The sequence below is a fragment of the Schistocerca cancellata genome, chromosome 1, assembly GCF_023864275.1.
Source record: "Schistocerca cancellata isolate TAMUIC-IGC-003103 chromosome 1, iqSchCanc2.1, whole genome shotgun sequence".
NCBI classification, from domain to species: Eukaryota; Metazoa; Arthropoda; class Insecta; order Orthoptera; family Acrididae; genus Schistocerca; species Schistocerca cancellata.
The window spans coordinates 73,506,002-73,526,143 of NC_064626.1; the positions used below are offsets into that span (position 1 = coordinate 73,506,002).

The 20,142-nt window shown below is 42.1% G+C and overlaps 1 protein-coding gene across 1 annotated transcript in view; it reads right to left on the reverse strand.

Moving 5' to 3' along the window:
* The window catches only part of LOC126165602 (probable G-protein coupled receptor Mth-like 1), a 659,324-nt gene extending 652,442 nt beyond the window's left edge, over window positions 1-6,882 (reverse strand). The window contains exons 1-2 of the mRNA XM_049920376.1: window positions 6,845-6,882; window positions 5,883-6,555 (exon numbers count right to left, since the gene is read on the reverse strand). Coding sequence (XP_049776333.1) covers window positions 5,883-6,555; window positions 6,845-6,882 — 711 coding nt within the window. The remainder of the gene's footprint in view (window positions 1-5,882; window positions 6,556-6,844) is intronic.
* Between the last annotated feature and the right edge of the window lie 13,260 nt (window positions 6,883-20,142).

Below are 20,142 nucleotides of genomic sequence, written 5' to 3' on the forward strand. Positions count from 1 at the left end.
CACTTTCGTAGCGACAGATCCCGTGACATAGAGACTGTCAATCTGAACTCACGTCAGGCGAAGATTCTTATTTCTTTTTATCTGAGGTCACAGACGATAAGCGTTAAACATCTTTCATCTTTAAAAAAACCATCAAACATCTTTAATTTGTAGTTGTGGAATACGAAAAACTTCCGCCTCACTTTTCACAGTAATATTAATTAGCTATTTTTCTTCAGCGTTCAGACGCGTTGTGACAGAACTAATACGTACTGTTTATTATTCAACTAGCTGACAAACTCGGCAGTGCTCAGGTAGTAAGTAATTTTGCAAATTTTCTATCAGACACTGAAACGAAAAAAAAAATATCATTTCCTTGTATTCGTGAAAACACCTTTGAAATCATGAAACAGTCGTGCAAAGAAATATGCATAACGTACAAATGTATAAGTACAGCCGTTTCGCGTGTCTACAACGCCATTTTGTAAACGTCTCTATGGCAACGTGTCATTATAGGTCTACAGATGGCTATTGTCGCCTACAGCCGTTTGAGCTTTGCGGTTGAAAGCTGCCAGGCGTCGGAGATTTCTTAAAAACTGACTCGACTACAATAGTGTCTTTGTCGTAAAGAATAAATGTATTAAAATTTGATGCATGATGCGGTGTTTTTTCCCGCTTCCCAGTGATTTAATATCTCTGGAACTGTGTGTGTCGCAAAATAATGTATTTATTTATGTAGGGCACTTTCAGCAGCACATATAATTAATAGCAAAAAAAGTAATAAATTTAAACGTAATGGTTGACCCGGCAGTTTTTTCACACGTCTTAGTGCTTATGACTTCATATCTCCTTCACTTTGGTAGGTCGTCGCTACCCGACGACAGCGATTGTTCTCTCATAGTATGAGATATGTGCACCAAATTTGTTTGAAAGCGGTCCAGTGGTTTAGGAGATGTAGAAACACAAACACAACAAACAAACAAACAAACGAACACACACACACACACACACACACACACACACACACACACATTCCTTTTTATAATGAGCATGGGAGTTCAACAAGGACGAAGCACAACCTAGTCTTGGGAAAGCAAATTGACGGTATTCGTTTCAAAACAAACATTCCGGCATTTCCCTTCCTCAAATTGTCAAGTCATGCGTACCTACCTCTACATGGTAGAACGAGGGAGAGAACTGAACCACTATCTTCTAGAATGTGAATCCAATGCCTTACTACTGCTCCGCTGCACTCAACACTTTTTCAAAATTTATGATTCGAGCGGTTCGGTTGAATGTCGACTGCAACTTTTGACGCAGTTTATTCCGACCGTCGATTGTACTAGACTTCGCCAGAAGTATTATACAATCTTTGCTATTGATTAAAGCGTGTAAAGTCACCTCCATCTTTCTCGTAGCTTCATTGCTGTTCGGCACTCTAGGACCCTCATATTTCGTGCGTTATAACCACCAGAGGCTTCATCCTTCGCCTACTCACCTTTACAGCCCATGCAGTAGCTCATTACAGCATTAGGGAATGTATCATTCTTCTCACTACGAATGGAAACTACTGTATAATTTTTCGAACGTCCTGTTGCGTGTAATTAACTATGATTTTGATTATTATCCACAGAGACTAGGAAAAGTTGTATGATCACATGCGATAACGGAAACCGGTATTGCTATAATCCATTATATGCACAGTGTCGAAATCTACTATGAGAAGCAAAATTATTTGTGACAACAGTAGAAAAAACGTGATGGATAATGTAAACAAAGACTAAACCTATCCTCAAACACACTGTCAGTCCAGAAGACAACGTTTGCCCGACTTTCCACATCTTTGCAATGCGATGGCCTCTCAGTAGAGAGGCACAAACAATCATTAGATCACTGCGTAACTTCCAATACTGCACAATCGTACTTTTCCAGATATCTGCCCCAAATGTCATTCTCCACATTTTTAATAGACGGTAGGAAATCCATTAAATTTTGCGATCTTGGACGAGACATTATTTCAGCTGCACGCCACTCAAAAGTATCACGATAACGATATAGCTCTGGAGTTTCGTACTTCGGTGCAGGTAACTGAAGAATACGATACAACTCGTCTGCTTCGACCATTGACCCTATTGCTCGGTATAGCGATTTTGAAGTCATGCAGTTATACGTATTTCAGCTATATCGGAACTCAAATGGTTTTGTCTGAGACGTAAATGCAACTATGGAATGCACAATACTTATGAAGACAGTCATTACACATTTGTAGGCTGCTTCAAACCACAGCTTAACTACGATTTTCCTCTAGCATGTTTATGAAGCATATAAGAAGTATGGCTCCAAATATTAATTATACCGGTATTATGATCTCCCCACCTAATCAGAACATCGTGGTTTGCTACAGATCAATCTGCCATGGCTATGGTAACTCACACAACACATACGTACCGTCTTAATAGCCGAACGGCGGTATCGCAGTCTTCTACATCCGCTGCAACGGCTACTTAAAATGAACATAAAACGACTCCACATGGCTCTAATGTAATTCGTACTCAGGAAATAGACAGTTCTTTATCTGAACACAACTGAAGTAGGTGTTTACAACTGAGGAGGGCCGGAACAAAAACTGATAAATAGGCATTTGCTGTTAATATAGAAAGTAACAAAGTGATCTGTAAATGGCTCCACAAGCTATAAAACGAAGAAACATGTCATAAAACACGATGTCGCGTTGTGCTGAAAATTATTTTGTGGCAGCATGTATTATTACTCCCCCCTACAGCTCAAACACGCGAATACAGTTGATATATCGGGTTTTGTTCCGGCGCTCCTCAACTTATCTTTAAATATTAGTGCCACAATGGTTCCCATAACAGCTTGCACTATATCGAAGCTGAAGCCAGTAAGTTCCTTATTTTGATGGTTGTAGATTAGGATAATGATTACATATTCCATTCTTCTCCTACTGTGCATGTTGCACGTTATTAACAAAAATATTCGACGGTGATGTGTCAGCTATACATGAGAACATTTTCTGAATTTGCTTTCCAGTTTAATTTATTTGCATCGTAAACTGAGGCAAATATTGAGCTAACGTGTAACATGGGCTACGCAATATGTCAATCTGCAATAGAAGTCACGTAGTGGGACACACTTGCATTTTGCGTAGGGGTTAACGGAAACGTCCGATTCCACCCGTCTGCTTTGGCCAATGAAGTCACCAATATGGTGGAAACGACCATTAACAACTACTCCCATATCGCGACTATGACATCATAACGTAAACATGACAACAAACACAAAAATAGATTAAAAAAACCGTTAAATACGTATTTCTCCAAAAATATAATGAAACTAACGGGGTCAAGCGAGGGAAATTGGGGGTTTTTGGGTGTGGACAAACTAAAAATAAACACACGCCACTAAACCAAACGACAAAAACAATAAAATAAAAGGACCACAACCTTGTCAAAATCATCTAAAAACAATATCCACTGGAATCGAAAAATTCCCTTGACCTAAACAGAAACTACCGATACCAAATCATGAAACCCAAAACTGCAGCCGCATCCACAATCATCACTATCTCAAGAAGCACAATGAAACAACAAAATTGGAATCGAACACGTCCCTAGACCTCACTATTCACCATTTTCCGTGGTATTTATCGTGGGCAGAGCGTTAAGTATGACACAGTGCGTTTGAATATGACGTGTAAGTAAATATTAGGATACGCTATAGTTCAGTCCCTTACGAGAACCTTTATTTGTCTTCGCCAGTTCACGCCCAAATTATCTCCTTTGAACCTAATCTAGACCTCAGGATACATTATAGATCAAGCTACTGCGACAACCAAAGATCTCAGAGACGGTGGAGTTGACGGAGAGGGCAACATAACACGGTAACCACGAAAAGTGTGTGAAATATGGTGCGCGGACACGGAGATCTGGCTAAGTTACAGGTCAATCTGTTACGACAACAGGTAACATGACCTACTGGACCACACTTGCAATTTTCAATATGGCGCCAATGTAAACATAAGACCACTTGTTACCACAACCATATTTTCTGGTTTCGTATTCGTTGGCTTTGCCACCTGAAATCTTCCAACGTGACGTAGATCACGGGCTGTGCTACAGATCAGACTGTCAGCACACCCGAGATCTCGTAACTTTAGTCTGACAACCTTTACTCCAGATTCACGTAAGATGTTGCAAGTATGAAACAAACCATTCCACATTTGCAGAGCATTTAAAACACTACAACCATCATCCTACAAACATGGAACAAGAAATGAAAATAATGAGAATAAGCAACCATGACAGACATCTTATACAAATGCAAGAAAACTTCCACATCCAGAAAGCCATAGCAGAAAACAAACATGTGATAAATGAACAAACACACATCAGCACAGGCTCCGTACTACACTTAGTAAAGGAAATGATGACATAAAACAAAAAATAATAAAAAAAATAATAATTAAAAAAAACAAGAAAGAGAACTCTTCCCCACATCATCTGGAGACACACACACACACACACACACACACACACACACACAGGGGAAAAAAATACACACACACAGCACAAAAAAATATATATCACACCAAAAAAAAAACACTCACTCACTCACTCACTCACACACACACACACACACACACACACACACACACACACACACACACACGCACAAATGCATACACGAACAGACCACAGATACTTCAATAGTTACACTCATAAGTTTGGCAATAACATTCGATCTTTGGCAAAAACATTTGACAGTCGTCAACAGAAACCGAAACATTGCTTTAAAACAAGCGTTCCGTGCATAGTGTTGTGGAATGGCGAAAAAAACCGCAAATTGGCGTTCATAAGAAGAAGAACAACAACACCAAAAATACAACAGGAGCGTAATATGTAGGAAATTGTCCACGCAACCTGTAAGTACAGTTCAAAATATTACTACTTAATGGGAAATACAAACCACCAGAACTGTTTATAACCTATAGGCACAATGACAAAAATGTAAATAAAATAGCTAACATATGTACATATTCCAGGCCACTGATGATGCCTTGCAGAAAATAAAGGCGAAACGCGTATGGCAGTAAAATTGTGTTTTATTCAGTTGCTGTCAGACGGTCCATAAGTAAAAATGGAAATACGGAAGCGTCCGATCCCGCCCGTCTGCTTTGACCCATGACGTCACAAATATGGCGGAAACAAAAACAAACACACCCACTTTCCACAAGAAGCCCAATGACACTAACGGGACAAGCGCGGGAAATGGGGTGTTTTGGGTGGGGGGGGGCAAATTAAATATAAACAAATTTAGTCGCCTTGCGTAGCTACAACGCGTAAGTGAAGACAGCCATGCATGAATACCCACCCACCTCCCCAGGGGTCGTAAGCCCTGCAACCCATAGAAGATAAAGATGCTTCAGTAGCTGATTAGTGTTTTTTGTCTTTTTTTTTAAAAAAATCTCACGGGATAGAACGAACAGATCAGAAAGATAAGTATAATAAACTAAAACAGAAATTGGAGAAAACAGATAAAATAAGTAATAAGCGTTTTTAAATTAAAAAAAAAATCGCACGAGATAGAACGAACAGATCAGAAAAGTAAACAAAATAATATTTATTATTATATTATTATTATATTGCGCGCAACTGAGGAGGACAGGACTATAAAAGTTGAAGATGTGACGTAAGTGGGCTTCGCCATCACATGACCGAGTTGTTACGTTCCGCAGTCGCCTCTACGTCGGGCTAGGACACGGGCGGTCTGTCAACAGCCACTGTCACACACGAGCCACACACACTTGTTACCACTGTTCGAAAACAAACTGCGAATCACTTTGTTTTGCTGAGGGTATACGCCGGAGGCACCGCAGGTCTTACCTGGACACCCGGGTCGGCGCTGTGCTGGACGACCCTCTCGAGGCAGAACTCGTCGGCCCGCAGGGTGAGGGTGAGCGCGGCGCCCCTGATGATGAGCGAGCCGTCCCTCTTGAGGGAGCCGTCGCCGCCGAGCACCGAACCGGCAACCTCGAAGTGGGAGCCCGGCGTGCGGCAGACGGGGAAGTTGGCGGTGAGGCGGGCGCGCGGCCAGCTGCGGGCCACCACCTCGGCGACGGTGGCGCCCGCCGGCGCCCCGCCGCCCTCCGTGCAGGACATGGACGCCTCGCTGAAGACGCCGTCGCCCAGGCAGCACTTCCGGAAGCGCACCTCGTCCTCCTCGGCGGCGCCGCGCAGGCAGATGACGGCCACGTCGCCGTCGACGCAGTACGCCTCCGGGTGGAAGAACTCCTGCGTCTCGGTCAGCCACAGCGAGCCGTTGTCGAAGATGATGTAGTCGTGCAGGCCGTCGGGGTGCGTGCGCAGCACCTTGGCGGCGCCCTCGCACCGGGGCACGAACCCGGCGCGCTGCTGCCAGTGGGGCGGCAGCTCGGCCAGCAGGTCCCCCGCCGCCGGCGAGTACACCAGCGGCGTCCACGGGGGCGGCTGAGCGCCGCCGGGCGCCGGCTCGCACGCCCCCTGCGCGAAGCTGTAGCGCTCCCGCGGCGCGCAGCACCTGTTGATGCGCACCACGTGGTCGGCGCCGGCCGACAGCGGCGGCAGGAGCAGCAGCAGCAGCAGCGGCAGTGACAGCGCGGCGGACACGGACATCGCGAAGCGCGAGCGCTCAAGGCATCGCGCCGACTGAGGGCACGAGCGTCTCAGTCTCGCCGACAGAGGCGCTCCTCCCCTACCCCCCTCCCCTCCTCGTTTCTACCGCTCGCGTTGGACCTGCCCCCCCACCACCACCACTCCGGCTCAACGTACGGCCAGCTTCTCTGGGCCGCCGGCGAAATCGGGGTCACGTCTTCGGCGGGATAAAGTCACCGAGCCGGTTGCTCATACTTGTTCCGGACACACACACACACACACACACACCGGAGTCATGTAGTACGCAAGTACTCAGACTGACTATAGGCGCTATGCAAACGAATAACCGTCTACCGTCAGATGCTCGAAAGGACAGTTAATATTTTTATCAAAACTAGACATAATTGTCTCACTGGGAATTCCGCGATCGTTCATTAACTAAAATATGGCGTTTCAGTCTTCGATCGCTATTCTTTATTTTCAATTACCGGTTTCGGGCTAGCTGCCCATCTTCAGATCATGTGTTGTAGTTACAGAGTAACTTGTCCGTACAGAACACACAGTTCACTTATGACAGTGAACTGTGTGTTCTGTACGGACAAGTTACTCTCTAACTACAACACATGATCTGAAGATGGGCAGCTAGCCCGAAACCGGTAATTGAAAATAAAGAATAGCGGTCGAAGACTGAGACGCCATGTTTTAGTTAATATTTTTGTAAATATCTGGAATCCGATAAATCGATATTTAAGAGAATGGTGAAATCTGCCCTTCATATATATCGAAAAAATGTATCGATGAATCGACGGAAAAATATCGGCTGCACATTATAAATATGCTAGAATGAGATTTCACTCTGCAGCGGAGTGTGCGCTGATGTGAAACTTCATTGGCAGATTAAAACTGTGTGCCGGACCGAGACTCGAACTCGGGACCTATGCCTTTCGCGGGCAAGTGCTCTACCAACTGAGCTACCCAAGCACGACTCACGCCCGTCCTCACAGCTTTACTTCTGCCAGTAGCTCGTCTCCTACCTTCCAAACTTTGCAGAAGTTCTCCTGCGAACCTTGCAGAACTAGCACTCCTGAAAGAAAGGACATTACGGAGACATGGCTTAGCCACAGCCTGGGGGATGTTTCCAGAATGAGATTTTCACTCTGCAGTGGAGTGTGCGCTGATGTTAAACTTCCTTAATATAAATATACTGCCGGTTACACACACACACACACACACACACACACACACACACACCGGAGTCATGCAGTACGTAAGTACTCAGACTGACTACAGGCGCTATGCAAACGAATAACCGTCTACCGTCAGATGCTCGAAAGGACAGTTAATATTTTTATAAATATCAGGAATCCTATAAATCGATATTTAATAGAATGGCGACATGTGCCCTTGAAATATCTAAAAATGTATCGATGAATCGACTGATAAATATCGGCGGCGCATTATAAATTTACTGCTGGTTACACACACACACATTAGAGGCATGTAGTTTACACTCTACGTAATACTCAGACTGACTACAGCCGCTATGCAAACGAATAAGCGTCTACCGTCAGATGCTCGAAAGGACAGTTAATATTGCCTCTAATGTGTGTGTGTTGTCGTTGTTGTCTTCAGTCCTGAGACTGGTTTGATGCAGCTCTCCATGCTACTCTATCCTGTGCAAGCTTCTTCATCTCCCAGTACCTACTGCAACCTACATCCTTCTGAATCTGCTTAGTGTATTCATCTCTTGGTCTCCCCCTACGATTTTTACCCTCCACGCTGCCCACCAATACTAAATTGGTGATCCCTTGATGCCTCAGAACATGTCCTACCAACCGATCCCTTCTTCTGGTCAAGTTGTGCCACAAACTTCTCTTCTCCCCAATCCTATTCAATACTTCCTCATTAGTTATGTGATCTACCCATCTAATCTTCAGCATTCTTCTGTAGCACCACATTTCGAAAGCTTCTATTCTCTTCTTATCCAAACTATTTACCGTCCATGTTCCACTTCCATACATGGCTACACTCCATACAAATACTTTCAGAAACAACTTCCTGACACTTAAATCTATACTCGATGTTAACAAAGTTCTCTTCTTCAGAAACGCTTTCCTTGCCATTGCCAGTCTATATTTTAAATCCTCTCTACTCCGACCATCATCAGTTATTTTGCTCCCCAAATAGCAAAACTCCTTTACTACTTTAAGTGTCTCATTTCCTAATCTAATACCCTCAGCATCACCCGACTTAATTCGACTACATTCCATTATCCTCGTTTTGCTTTTGTTGATGTTCATCTTATATCCTCCTTGCAAGACACTGTCCATTCCGTTCAACTGCTCTTCCAAGTCCTTTGCTGTCTCTGACAGAATTACAATGTCATCGGCGAACCTCAAAGTTGTTATTTCTTCTCCATGGATTTTAATACCTACTCCGAATTTTTCTTTTGTTTCCTTTACTGCTTGCTCAATATACAGATTGAATAACATCGGGGAGAGGCTACAACCCTGTCTTACTCCCTTCTTAACCACTACTTCCCTTTCATGTCCCTCGACTCTTATAACTGCCATCTGGTTTCTGTACAAATTGTAAATAGCCTTTCGCTCCCTGTATTTTACCCCTGCCACCTTTAGAATTTGAAAGAGAGTATTCCAGTCAACATTCTCAAAAGCTTTCTCTAAGTCTACCAATCATATATATCGAAAAAATGTATCGATGAATCGACGGAAAAATATCGGCTGCACATTATAAATACGCTACAATGAGATTACACTCTGCAGCGGAGTGTGCGCTGATGTGAAACTTCATTGGCAGATTATAACTGTGTGCCGGACCGAGACTCGAACTCGGGACCTATGCCTTTCGCGGGCAAATGCTCTACCAACTGCGCTACCCAAGCACGACTCACGCCCGTCTTCACAGCTTTACTTCTGCCAGTACCTCGTCTCCTACCTTCCAAACTTTACAGAAGTTCTCCTGCGAACCTTGCAGAACTAGCACTCCTGAAAGAAAGGACATTACGGAGACATGGCTTAGCCACAGCCTGGGGGATGTTTCCAGAATGAGATTTTCACTCTGCAGTGGAGTGTGCGCTGATGTTAAACTTCCTTAATATAAATATACTGCCGGTTACACACACACACACACACACACACACACACACACACACCGGAGGCATGTCATTTACACTCTACGTATGTACTCAGACTGACTACAGCCGCTATGCAAACGAATAACCGTCTTGCGTCAGATGCTCGAAAGGACAGTTAATATTGCCTCTAATGTGTGTGTGTAACCAGCAGTATATTTATAATGCGCCGCCGATATCAGGAATCCGATAAATCGATATTTAATAGAATGGCGACATGTGCCCTGGATATATCGAAAAAATGTATCTATGACGGAAAAAAAAATCGGCGGCGCATTATAAATATATTGCCGGTTTTAGAGCTGTATGTTTATGTATTGATTTACTGAATAAACTTGTTGTAGCTGGGATTCAGTCATAACATTTTTTTTGAAGGACATCATCTTTACGCCAGTGAAGTTTTTATTACACTATTGCAATTTCGCCCTGAGGCTATTATCAAGTGCTGATATGAATGCTTTAAGCAATGTCAATGCAATTTAAGCTGACGCATTTATAAGTCTTTCTTTTTTTTCCTTTATTGCGTTTCAATTCCCCCCGAAGGGGGCGGGCTGGCAGCAGCTTAGTATGCTGCTCCACAGCCTACAGACTTTTATTTTAAAAACGGAAGAAGAAAAGAAACAAGAAAAACAGAAGATAAAACGGTGACGTAAAGTGTAAAATGGCGGAAAGTTAAAACAGAAAGCAAAAGGGGTTGGCAATGTTAATAAAAGACACAGGAATCATTTATAAGTCGTTGTCAATACTATTAAATACAATAGCGACGTTGTTACATAGTGCGAGCACACGTATTCAAACATCGTAAAACAACACAACAATGGAGATACTATCGAAGACAGTGCTGCCATAGCAGATTTACTAAACATAGCCTTCCGAAATGCCTTCACGAAAGAAGACGAAGTAAATATTCCAGAATTCGAATCGAAAACAGCTGCCAACATGAGTAACGTAGAAGTAAATATCCTCGGAGTAGTGAAGCAACTTAAATCACTTAATAAAAGCAAGTCTTCTGGTCCAGACTGTAAACCAATTCGGTTCCTTTCTGAGTATGCTGATGCATTAGCTCCATACTTAACAATCGTATAGAACCGTTCTCTCGACGCATTATCCGTACGCAAAGACTGGAAAGTTGCACAGGTCACACCAATATTGAAGAAAGGTAGTAGGAGTAATCCACTAAATTACAGGCCCATATCATTAACGTCGATATGCAGTAGGATTTTAGAACATATATTGTGTTCGAACATAATGAATTACCTCGAAGGAAACGGTCTATTGATACACAATCAGCATGGGTTTAGAAGACATCGTTCCTGTGAAACACAACTAGCTCTTTATTCACACGAAGTGCTGAGTGCTATTGACAAGGGATTTCAGATTGATTCCGTATTACTGGATTTCCACAAGGCTTGTGACACTGTACCACACAAGCGGCTCGTAGTAAAATTGCGTGCCTATGGAATATCGCCTCAGTTATGTGACTGGATCTGTGATTTCCTGTCAGAGACGTCACAGTTCGTAGTAGCTGACGGAAAGTCATCGAGTAAAACAGAAGTGTTTTCAGGCGTTCTCCAAGGTAGTGTTGTAGGCCCTTTGCTGTTCTTTATAAATATAAACGATCTGGGAGACAATCTGAGCAGCCGTCTTCGGTTGTTTGCAGACGACGCTGTTGTTTATCGACTAATAAAGTCATCAGAAGATCAAAACAAATTGCAAAACGATTTAGAAAAGATATCTGAATGGTGAGAAAAGTGGCAGTTGACCCTAAATAACGCAAAGTGTGAGGTCATCCACATGAGTGCTAAGAGGAACTCGTTAAACTTCGGTTACACGATAAATCAGTCTAATCTAACAGCCGTAAATTCACCTAAATACCTAGGTATTACAACTACGAACAACATAAATTGGAAAGAACACACAGAGAATGTTGTGGGGAAGGCTAACCAAACACTGCGTTTTATTGGCAGAACACTTAGAAAATGTAACAGACCTACTAAGGAGACTGCCTACACTACGCTGGTCCGTCCTCTTTTAGAATACTGCTGCGCGGTGTGGGATCCTTACCAGGTAGGACTGACGGAGTACATCGAAAAGGTTCAAGGAAAGGCAGCACGTTTTGTATTATCGCGAAACACGGGAGAGAGTGTCACAGAAATGATACAAGATTTGGGCTGGAAATCATTAAAAGAAAGGTGGTATTCGTTGCGACGAAATTCCAAACTTTCTCTTTCGAATGCGAAAATATTTTGCTGACACCGACTTACATAGGGCGGTACGGTAACCACGATAAAATAAGGGAAATCAGAGCTCGTACGGAAAGATGTAGGTGTTCGTTCTTCCTGAGCGTTATACGAGATTGGAATGATAGAGGATTGTGAAGGTGGTTCGATGAACCCTCTACCAGGCAGCTAAATGTGATTTGAAGAGTATCTATGTAGATGTAGATGTAGACATGTCAACGAAATGTAAGCTCACACATTTGTATGCCGTGCTCAATACTCCTAAACACACTCGTGATGTTGTTACACAGTGCTAGCATACGTATTCAAACATCGCTTTTTTTGTTACTAGTGATGGTTTAACGATCATGTGCACTTACAGATTATGTTGTTTTCGATAATTGAGTACGTGTGCTCGCACTGTATAACAACGTCATGAGTGTATTTAACGGTATTGACAACGACACACTAACCCCCACCTCATCCCCCTTTCTCTCTCCTCCTCCTCCTCGCCTCCTTCCCATTTCCCTTTTCCCCCTCTCCCATGCAGATCCTCCAGGATTTTATTCGTTATCAGTGTGCTATGTTAGTGATGTGTTTCGGTGCCGTTCTACAGTTTCACAAGCTGCGACATCGTCGCGGAAAAACAGTGACCCGTATATGTAATAAGTTCCCTTTGATTTACGTCTTTGGTCACAAACTTTTTGTTAACAGATTACCGGTTTCGGTCTGTAATGGCCATCGTCAGATCTGTTTCATTAGGACTTTGTTTTTATGAAACAGATCTGATGATTCTAGATTGAGATTTTCACTCTGCAGCGGAGTGTGCGCTGATATGATTGGTAGAGCACTTGCCCGCGAAAGGCAAAGGTCCCGAGTTCGAGTCTCGGTCGGGCACACAGTTTTAATCTGCCAGGAAGTTTCAGATCTGATGATGGTCGTTAAATACCGAAACCGGTAATCTGCTAACAAAAAGTGTGTGGCCATAGACGTAAATTAAAGGAAACCGCTCTACAGCGTCATCTAGTGATGTGGGTTTTAATTGTGTGCTCGATCTGTTTATTGTCCATGACAGTTCCCTGCTACGCCGCCCGCCATGTGGCTGTTTTATTCGTTCTACGGACTTCCACGCTCCGGCCGTACTTTGTCTGGTGCCTTTTAATGTAGTGTGTGTGTGTTTTTTTTTGTGTAACATACTTTTTTTAGATTTTTATCTCCGATTTACAGTCCCCGCCTTGTATGTCTTATTTGCTTCTCTTCCGCCTTTTTTGTTTCTATGCTCCGCCAATATATCTCCTTTATATTGTTTTTAAATGCCTTCCTGTCTATTTGTCTCTTGGCTGAAGAGCAGCGCTTATACTGCTGCCAGCCCGTCCCTGATGGGGAATGGAAATGACAATAAAGGGAAAAAAAAGACGTACAAATGTGTCAGCTTACATTACGTTGACACGGCTTAAGGGGCTCCGGAAAGGCTCAAAATCATGAAAAGTTCAATTTTTACTTTTTTGCGTTTTCTGAATCTGTAGACTATTACCTTTTAATAGATATATAATTTATTCAATTCGGAAGACTACAACTATTTTTAAATTTTTTTTGAAATGTGTTCTACATGGGCGTGACCCACTGTGGCGCTGTTAAACTGCTGTCAAATGGTGTTATTATTAACGTCCGTGTTCATCAGGTACATTTTAGTGATGTGAAATAAAGTATGTGTTGTGGCTAACCTGTGATGGTTCAATATATATCGCTGGTGTGATTGTCGATTGTTTCATGTTTATTTACTCTGTCGTTATCTCGAAAATATTCGTAATTAATTCTGTTTCTTGAGTCTCTATTTTGTTGAAGTATAATAATGAGTAAAAGTAAAGTTATTTGAAATCCTCTGAAGGCTTTTAAGAAAAGGAGAAATGTTGGAAAGCCAAAGGTATGTGTTATTACTGTAAATAATAACATTCTAACATGGTACGAGCGATGCTTGCTTTAGACAAGGAACGCCTTCGGGCTGCAGACAGGGTTGTAAAGAGTCTAGAAATACAAGCAAGAGTAAACAGGAGGAGGAACAAGAGGAAGCTGGAGGAGGAGTTTGCAGAGGATGAAGATAATCCACCCTATGGACCTGGAATGCACTAAAAAGTTAATCCAATCTTTGTCGCTCGATTCCCAAAACTTTTATTTTCTCATACTAATTACATGTTTTCTAAGGATCTTCCAAACATATTTGTTTCAAACTTTCAGTAAATGTTACACAGTACCTTCTGCAAAATTTAACACAGCCTTTTCCCAAAAAACTGTATATTTTTGAATATATAAATAAAAAATTGCAAAAAAATGTTGTGAATTTTCATTACAATTGAAAAAAGTCATCTTTAATAACTGAACTAAAATTTTGTAAAATCCCCGTGTTAAGTTGTAGCCCATATTGCAATAAATAATCTGTAAAAAGTTCAACTTCCTACCTCAAATACTTTGTGAGGAAAGATGTAATTTATAAGTGTTATTTTAACTTTGCAAGTATAGGGCGTTCCGGAGCCCCTTAAAGCCGTAATATCAGCATTTTATAATGGTCTAAGGCCGAAATTGCAATAGTGTAATAAAATCGTATCACAGTCACTGGCGTAAAGATGATGTCCTTCAAAAAATAATGATTTACTGTTACAAACAATCCTGTCGGAGGAACATCCGCAACTGAGCGTCATATCAGAGGTTGAAAATACCGCTACAGTTGCAAGGTTCTCTTTATTTAACACACGACCGGTTTCGGGCTCTTATACGGCCATCTTCAGCTGTCGTAACTTGGTGCTGTCACCCGGAGTGCCGCAGTGTACGTGTTCAATACGCGATGTGCTACCAACGAGCGCAGACCATGGACTCCATGCACTCGGGGTCACAACACCAAGTTAACGACACCTGAAGATGGGCGTATAAGAGCCTGAAACCGGTCGTGTGTTAAATAACAGAACCTTACAATTGTAGCGGTATTTTCAAGCTGCGATTTATTATTAGATATGCTGCACATCAACAAGCTAACAGCCTGCGTACCCCCTTAGACCAAGAATCGAAAGGAAAACGATGCACGTTCACGCATGGCGATAACCACTGCATGTACTGTGAGTTGCACAATAAAATGTGTCCGATGGGTCTGTCGTCCGCTTTCGTTACATGTCGGATTTGTCCGGAACACTTCACGTCGACTTCCCCGTTTTTCCATTTCTGCAAACGCCAGCGGCCTAGCAGTTCGAGTGTCAAAATAGCATGGTGAAGGTAATCTTTGCAGTTACTCTCGATAGCGCCGAGCGCTGAAAAAAGCAGTTAAGTCCCATAAGATTTCACACACATTTGAACATTTTTTCGAAATTATAGCAGAAATGCAAAATGCACTGTGCGATGTATCATTAAGTTGATTTATTGCGTAAGGTTCGTATCGCTGAGGCTAATCAGCCGTTCAGTTTTGAAAAATATCTTGTGCCCTTTCTGGAGACAGAATAGTTTCGAAATGGCAGAACAGGTATAGCTTTGACATATGGTAGTACTATAAATTGAACTATCACATTAAGATGCTCCTACATCTGCTAGAGATCCAAAACCTTAGCAGTTAAGTCCCATAAGATTTCACACACATTTTAACATAAGGTCATCAGTCCCTAAGCTTACACACTACTTAACCTAAATTATCCTAAGGACAAACACACGCACCCATGCCCGAGGGAGGACGCGAACCTCCGCCGGGACCAGCCGCACAGTTCATGACTGCAGCGCCTAAGACCGCTCGGCTAATCCCGCGCGGCCCGAGCGCTGATTACGTCACCATTTCTCCTCACAAGTCTCCACCCACCGCAAAGACCAATCTCGCCATTTGTGGCTTTAGTTGCCAGTCGTGTGCGTGTGAGATGCCTTTGTTAGAGTGTGTCTGTGTGTATGTCTTTCGTCTGTTTTTGACGAAGACCTTGGTGGCCGAAAGCTTATTTGTGACAATCTTTCTGTTGTGCCTGTTTGCGACTCACCAACTCCGCTATATGGTGAGTAGCAACTTTCCTTTTCATAACATTGTTACACTCCATCCTGGATTTTCCATTATTTAATCTTGTCATTTAGATTTTTATTCATAATTTTCTGCAGCTGTTTTTGAAGAATGCCGATGTGAAGAAATAGCACGTTAGTTTCGTTAAAAATTGTTTTTTAAAGTAACTGGTGCGCTTTTTCTTCACATAGGAAATCTTGTTATTCCACACTCCCGGTGCAATCGGGCTTTTACTTTGTGGCGCCTGCACTATCTTCACACGGTCACAGAAGAAGACGAGAAGAGATGAAAGCTCAAAAAGTAGTAAGATTCCTTCACACAGTGAAAGTAAAATTATGTTCTTCTACAATTTCAAAAGAATGATTTCAAATATGTAGCTAAGATTGTGAAAAAAATAACATAAACTAAAAATATCGGTACTCGATATTGCCATTTCGATATCGGCTTATCGATATATTGGGGAAGGATTTCGCCGTTGTGTATCGGTATGCATTGTAAAAATTGTCGATGCGTCGATAGATCCATATCTTGTCGAGAGCAGTAGCTCACAAAGGGCGCGTATACACTACGCGAATTGGTGTTCGGTTTTTAAGCCCGTTTCACATGAGCGACTTTCTGGTCAAAACCGACCACTCGAATTGCGTGCGCCTTTCGTGCTTGCATGTAAATCAGCAACCAATCATGACGCGAGTGTGTCTATGACGTCAATGATCCATACACTGTACTGAGTGTGGGGTTCTAAATTTCCGACAGTGCTGCACATTTCGCATACGCTGAAACGAGAGACTATAGGGGCGTCTGCTCACATCGGAAATTATAACCTATTCTGGTCGAGCTCACGCCAATTGCAGAAATAGATTTAGTGCCTTAGCGTCTTTTTTATCTTTATTATGTTTATTGCTTTGTTTTCGCGGCACACTGAAAAATTACATAATCTCTTGGTATTTGTTCCTACTAGAGTTCTCCTACAAGAGAGACGGAATACCTGAGAGAAAAAGGTATTTACTTTAATCCTTCACTTTGGATAAATAAGAACGTAAATAGATAATCGTGTTTTAATGAAAATATTTCAACAGTGAAAAAGTGAAAATCGTTGCACGAGAAAATTGATTTCGTTGTTGTTTGGCACTCAGCAAAGAAACAAGGTACAAAGGATAAAGCGAAAAGGCACTATTCACTGCGCTCTACAAATTGTCTGATGTATTTGCAAGTACGTATATTCTCGAGCAAATAAATGTATATGTTCTGAAATTTTTGGGTCACACATTTCCTGTTCTTTCAGTTCTTACGAGTGTGGACAATTTACCACACGACCCTCCGATAATAACTTGCACTACGAATTTTGCTTTTGTCGTTAATGAAATCTGTTGCCACTGCTTGCTCCTAAATTATGTTACTACGTTTAGATTTTTCCGTAAAAAGGATTATCGTCCATTACCTCACTTTCACAGTTCAGATGCCAAGCTGCACAGCAGACAGCCCTCATATTACAGGCTTTTATGCTTCGTAATTTTTCTCTGGTGGATGGAACAGAACAACGACGATAGAATGTTGAGGTGATAGACGTGAATGGGCCCTGAGGGATGTGTATCTGTAGCACCTGCTTGTAGTTTGAAGAAGCACCACAATGCAGTAGCAAAATCCACGCCCTTTCCCCAGTTCCTATACTGTCTCTTATTCTATCTCGTGTTGCAGGAGCAGGCTTCATTTCCGTCAAATGGCCAAAACACAGTTCTGTTGCAGTAACTCAGCTTTGCCTGTTTCTACACGGGGTTCCAGAAGGTGGTAGATGTAGCTTCCTCCGACTTCTACTCAGTTCCAACTTACGCTGGAGCAATCACTTGTTTAAAGCTGCAGGGATGGTAGCGCAAAGTCTTAAGGGTAGTTGCAAGTTGCATAGGGGCTACCTAAAACCATTGTTGGAATTTTACTCTAGCAGATAGGTCCGAGAAAGGTGCCTCGTTTCGAGATATGAGAGTGCCAGAAATATGATTCACTAGTGACTGTAATCATTTGAGGACTTCTCCATAGGATCCAACGAAGGTATGTTGTTGAATGGAAAGACTTGATTCCAAATCATAGACATCATTTCTAGCAGATAGCATAACACTAGAGATCTGAAAAACTAGTGTACATGTCTTGCAACCTCTGTCAGCGCACTCTCTACTACTGTTTGTGATCCTTCTCAATCAGTCATAGCCTATTACTCAGTGGAGATATTGCAGAACCTCACACATGGTATCAAGACAGAATATGTTACCAATACTGGAGAAATATCCAGTGGTGGCGGCGTGAGGGGGTTGCAAATAGTGGTTTCATACCACGTTCCTTATCTGAATCGCTTTCAAAATTCAGCCATGACGAGGTTGCATGGTGGGCTAAGTGTAACCGAACTGCTGGTGTGGTAATATACACTCCTACAACCACTGTCTCGGTATTTGTCTGGAAAAAGCATGTGATTCGTTTGTAATTCCATACATGGATTTATAAAGCTGATATAGCTTTTAACATGGGTACTTGTGTGCACAAGTAGAACTAAGACCGCTTGTGACAGTAACATACAGTAGTTGGTGTGGTCCAGTTTTTTAACATCTGGTGGTTTGTAAGGCATTCGCAAAAAAAAAAAAAAAAAAAATTGCGAGATATATCCACACATAGTTGATTTTCGGTCTGTATTATTTGTCATTGCCAGCGATCAATTATTCACAAAGTATTATACTTAGTAGTAGGGGGTGTATGATAGGTTCACCTTGAGCATCAGGCCTAAAAAGTATGTGTTTGTGTTCCAACGTATGCAAAGGAAATGACTATGTCCATTTGTAAGGAAGGTATGGATTTGACACCGAGTACTGTGATAGCAAAGGGAAGAGTATGTCAAATCAGAAGAATGGAAGTGATATTTCTATTTCCAGAGCCACACCCTTCAACAGGTCGCATTTCCGAGACTTCGCTCATTGTCGAATGTTGATAACATGCATTGATAACATTTAGTTGTAAGTATGGGGAAAAATATATATGTGACAAATTTCTTAGGATGATGATTCTACCTGTGCGTGCTTGGCATGGAGTGCCGGTGACCTGTGCAGGGATGAATGGAGAGGCCTACTGGATCGTAGAAATGCAGACGTCTTAATCGGGTTGTCCTCTAGACGACCGAATAGCGAACTAATACTTAGTATGTGTTGGAAATTTGAGAAGATTCAATATGGACATGTGTTCGTGTTGAGCCATTATTCCCACCCATGTAAATTGTTCGGTTGACTGCTTCTTCACATTTCGTGTCTTTATTTACTTGAGAGAACACCGATTGTGGGTATGCATCTAGCAGGTGGAAGACACTTCTGCTGGTTCTCTAGACATTAGAAACACATTATTTGACTTTGTAAATTATAGGGATGATTTGGAAACTGTTACATCGCCGACATGGAGCAGAACAGCAAGTTAAGTACAGAACACTAGGTTAATTTGTATAATTTTTATGTAAAATACAGTACAAGAGTTTAAGGGGGTGGGTGACAAAGAAGAATGTGCCAGAAATGGCTTTCAAAAGCATGTGAAATTCGAAAAGTGTGCCATAAAATGGTGGGAGAAAATAACTAATTACTTAATTTGGTATCAAAGGCGGTAGAATAGTTTAAGGAAATGGGGGTGACATGGAGAATCACTTAACAGAGCAATAGGTTAAGTGCCAACAAAGGGCCAAACATTAGGTTAAGACACCCATAGTACAGTGCTGAACGAGAGGTTATACAACATGTTTTCTCCATGTAATTACTTCTTACAAAGTATACATGTTTTGAAACGTCCCCTTTGAAAAATTATATACGACTGTGCTTAAACTGACACACAATATTTTTTTAGCGCAACGCAATCTGACTTTCAGAAATCCCTACAAAGGAATGGCCCTGACTAACATTAACCTGTACCTTTCACAAACCACGTACCTCACCGAAAATCTTCGTTACTCGAACTACTGCAACACAGCGAGCGCCACTACTGCCAGCTAAATAAAAGATTCAAACTCCTGAAGGCACTAACTACTGATAGGCATAGTTAGCAAATGAAAGATTTTAATAGAGAACAAACAATGTATTTACCTTAATAATCATAATATATATGCCATCC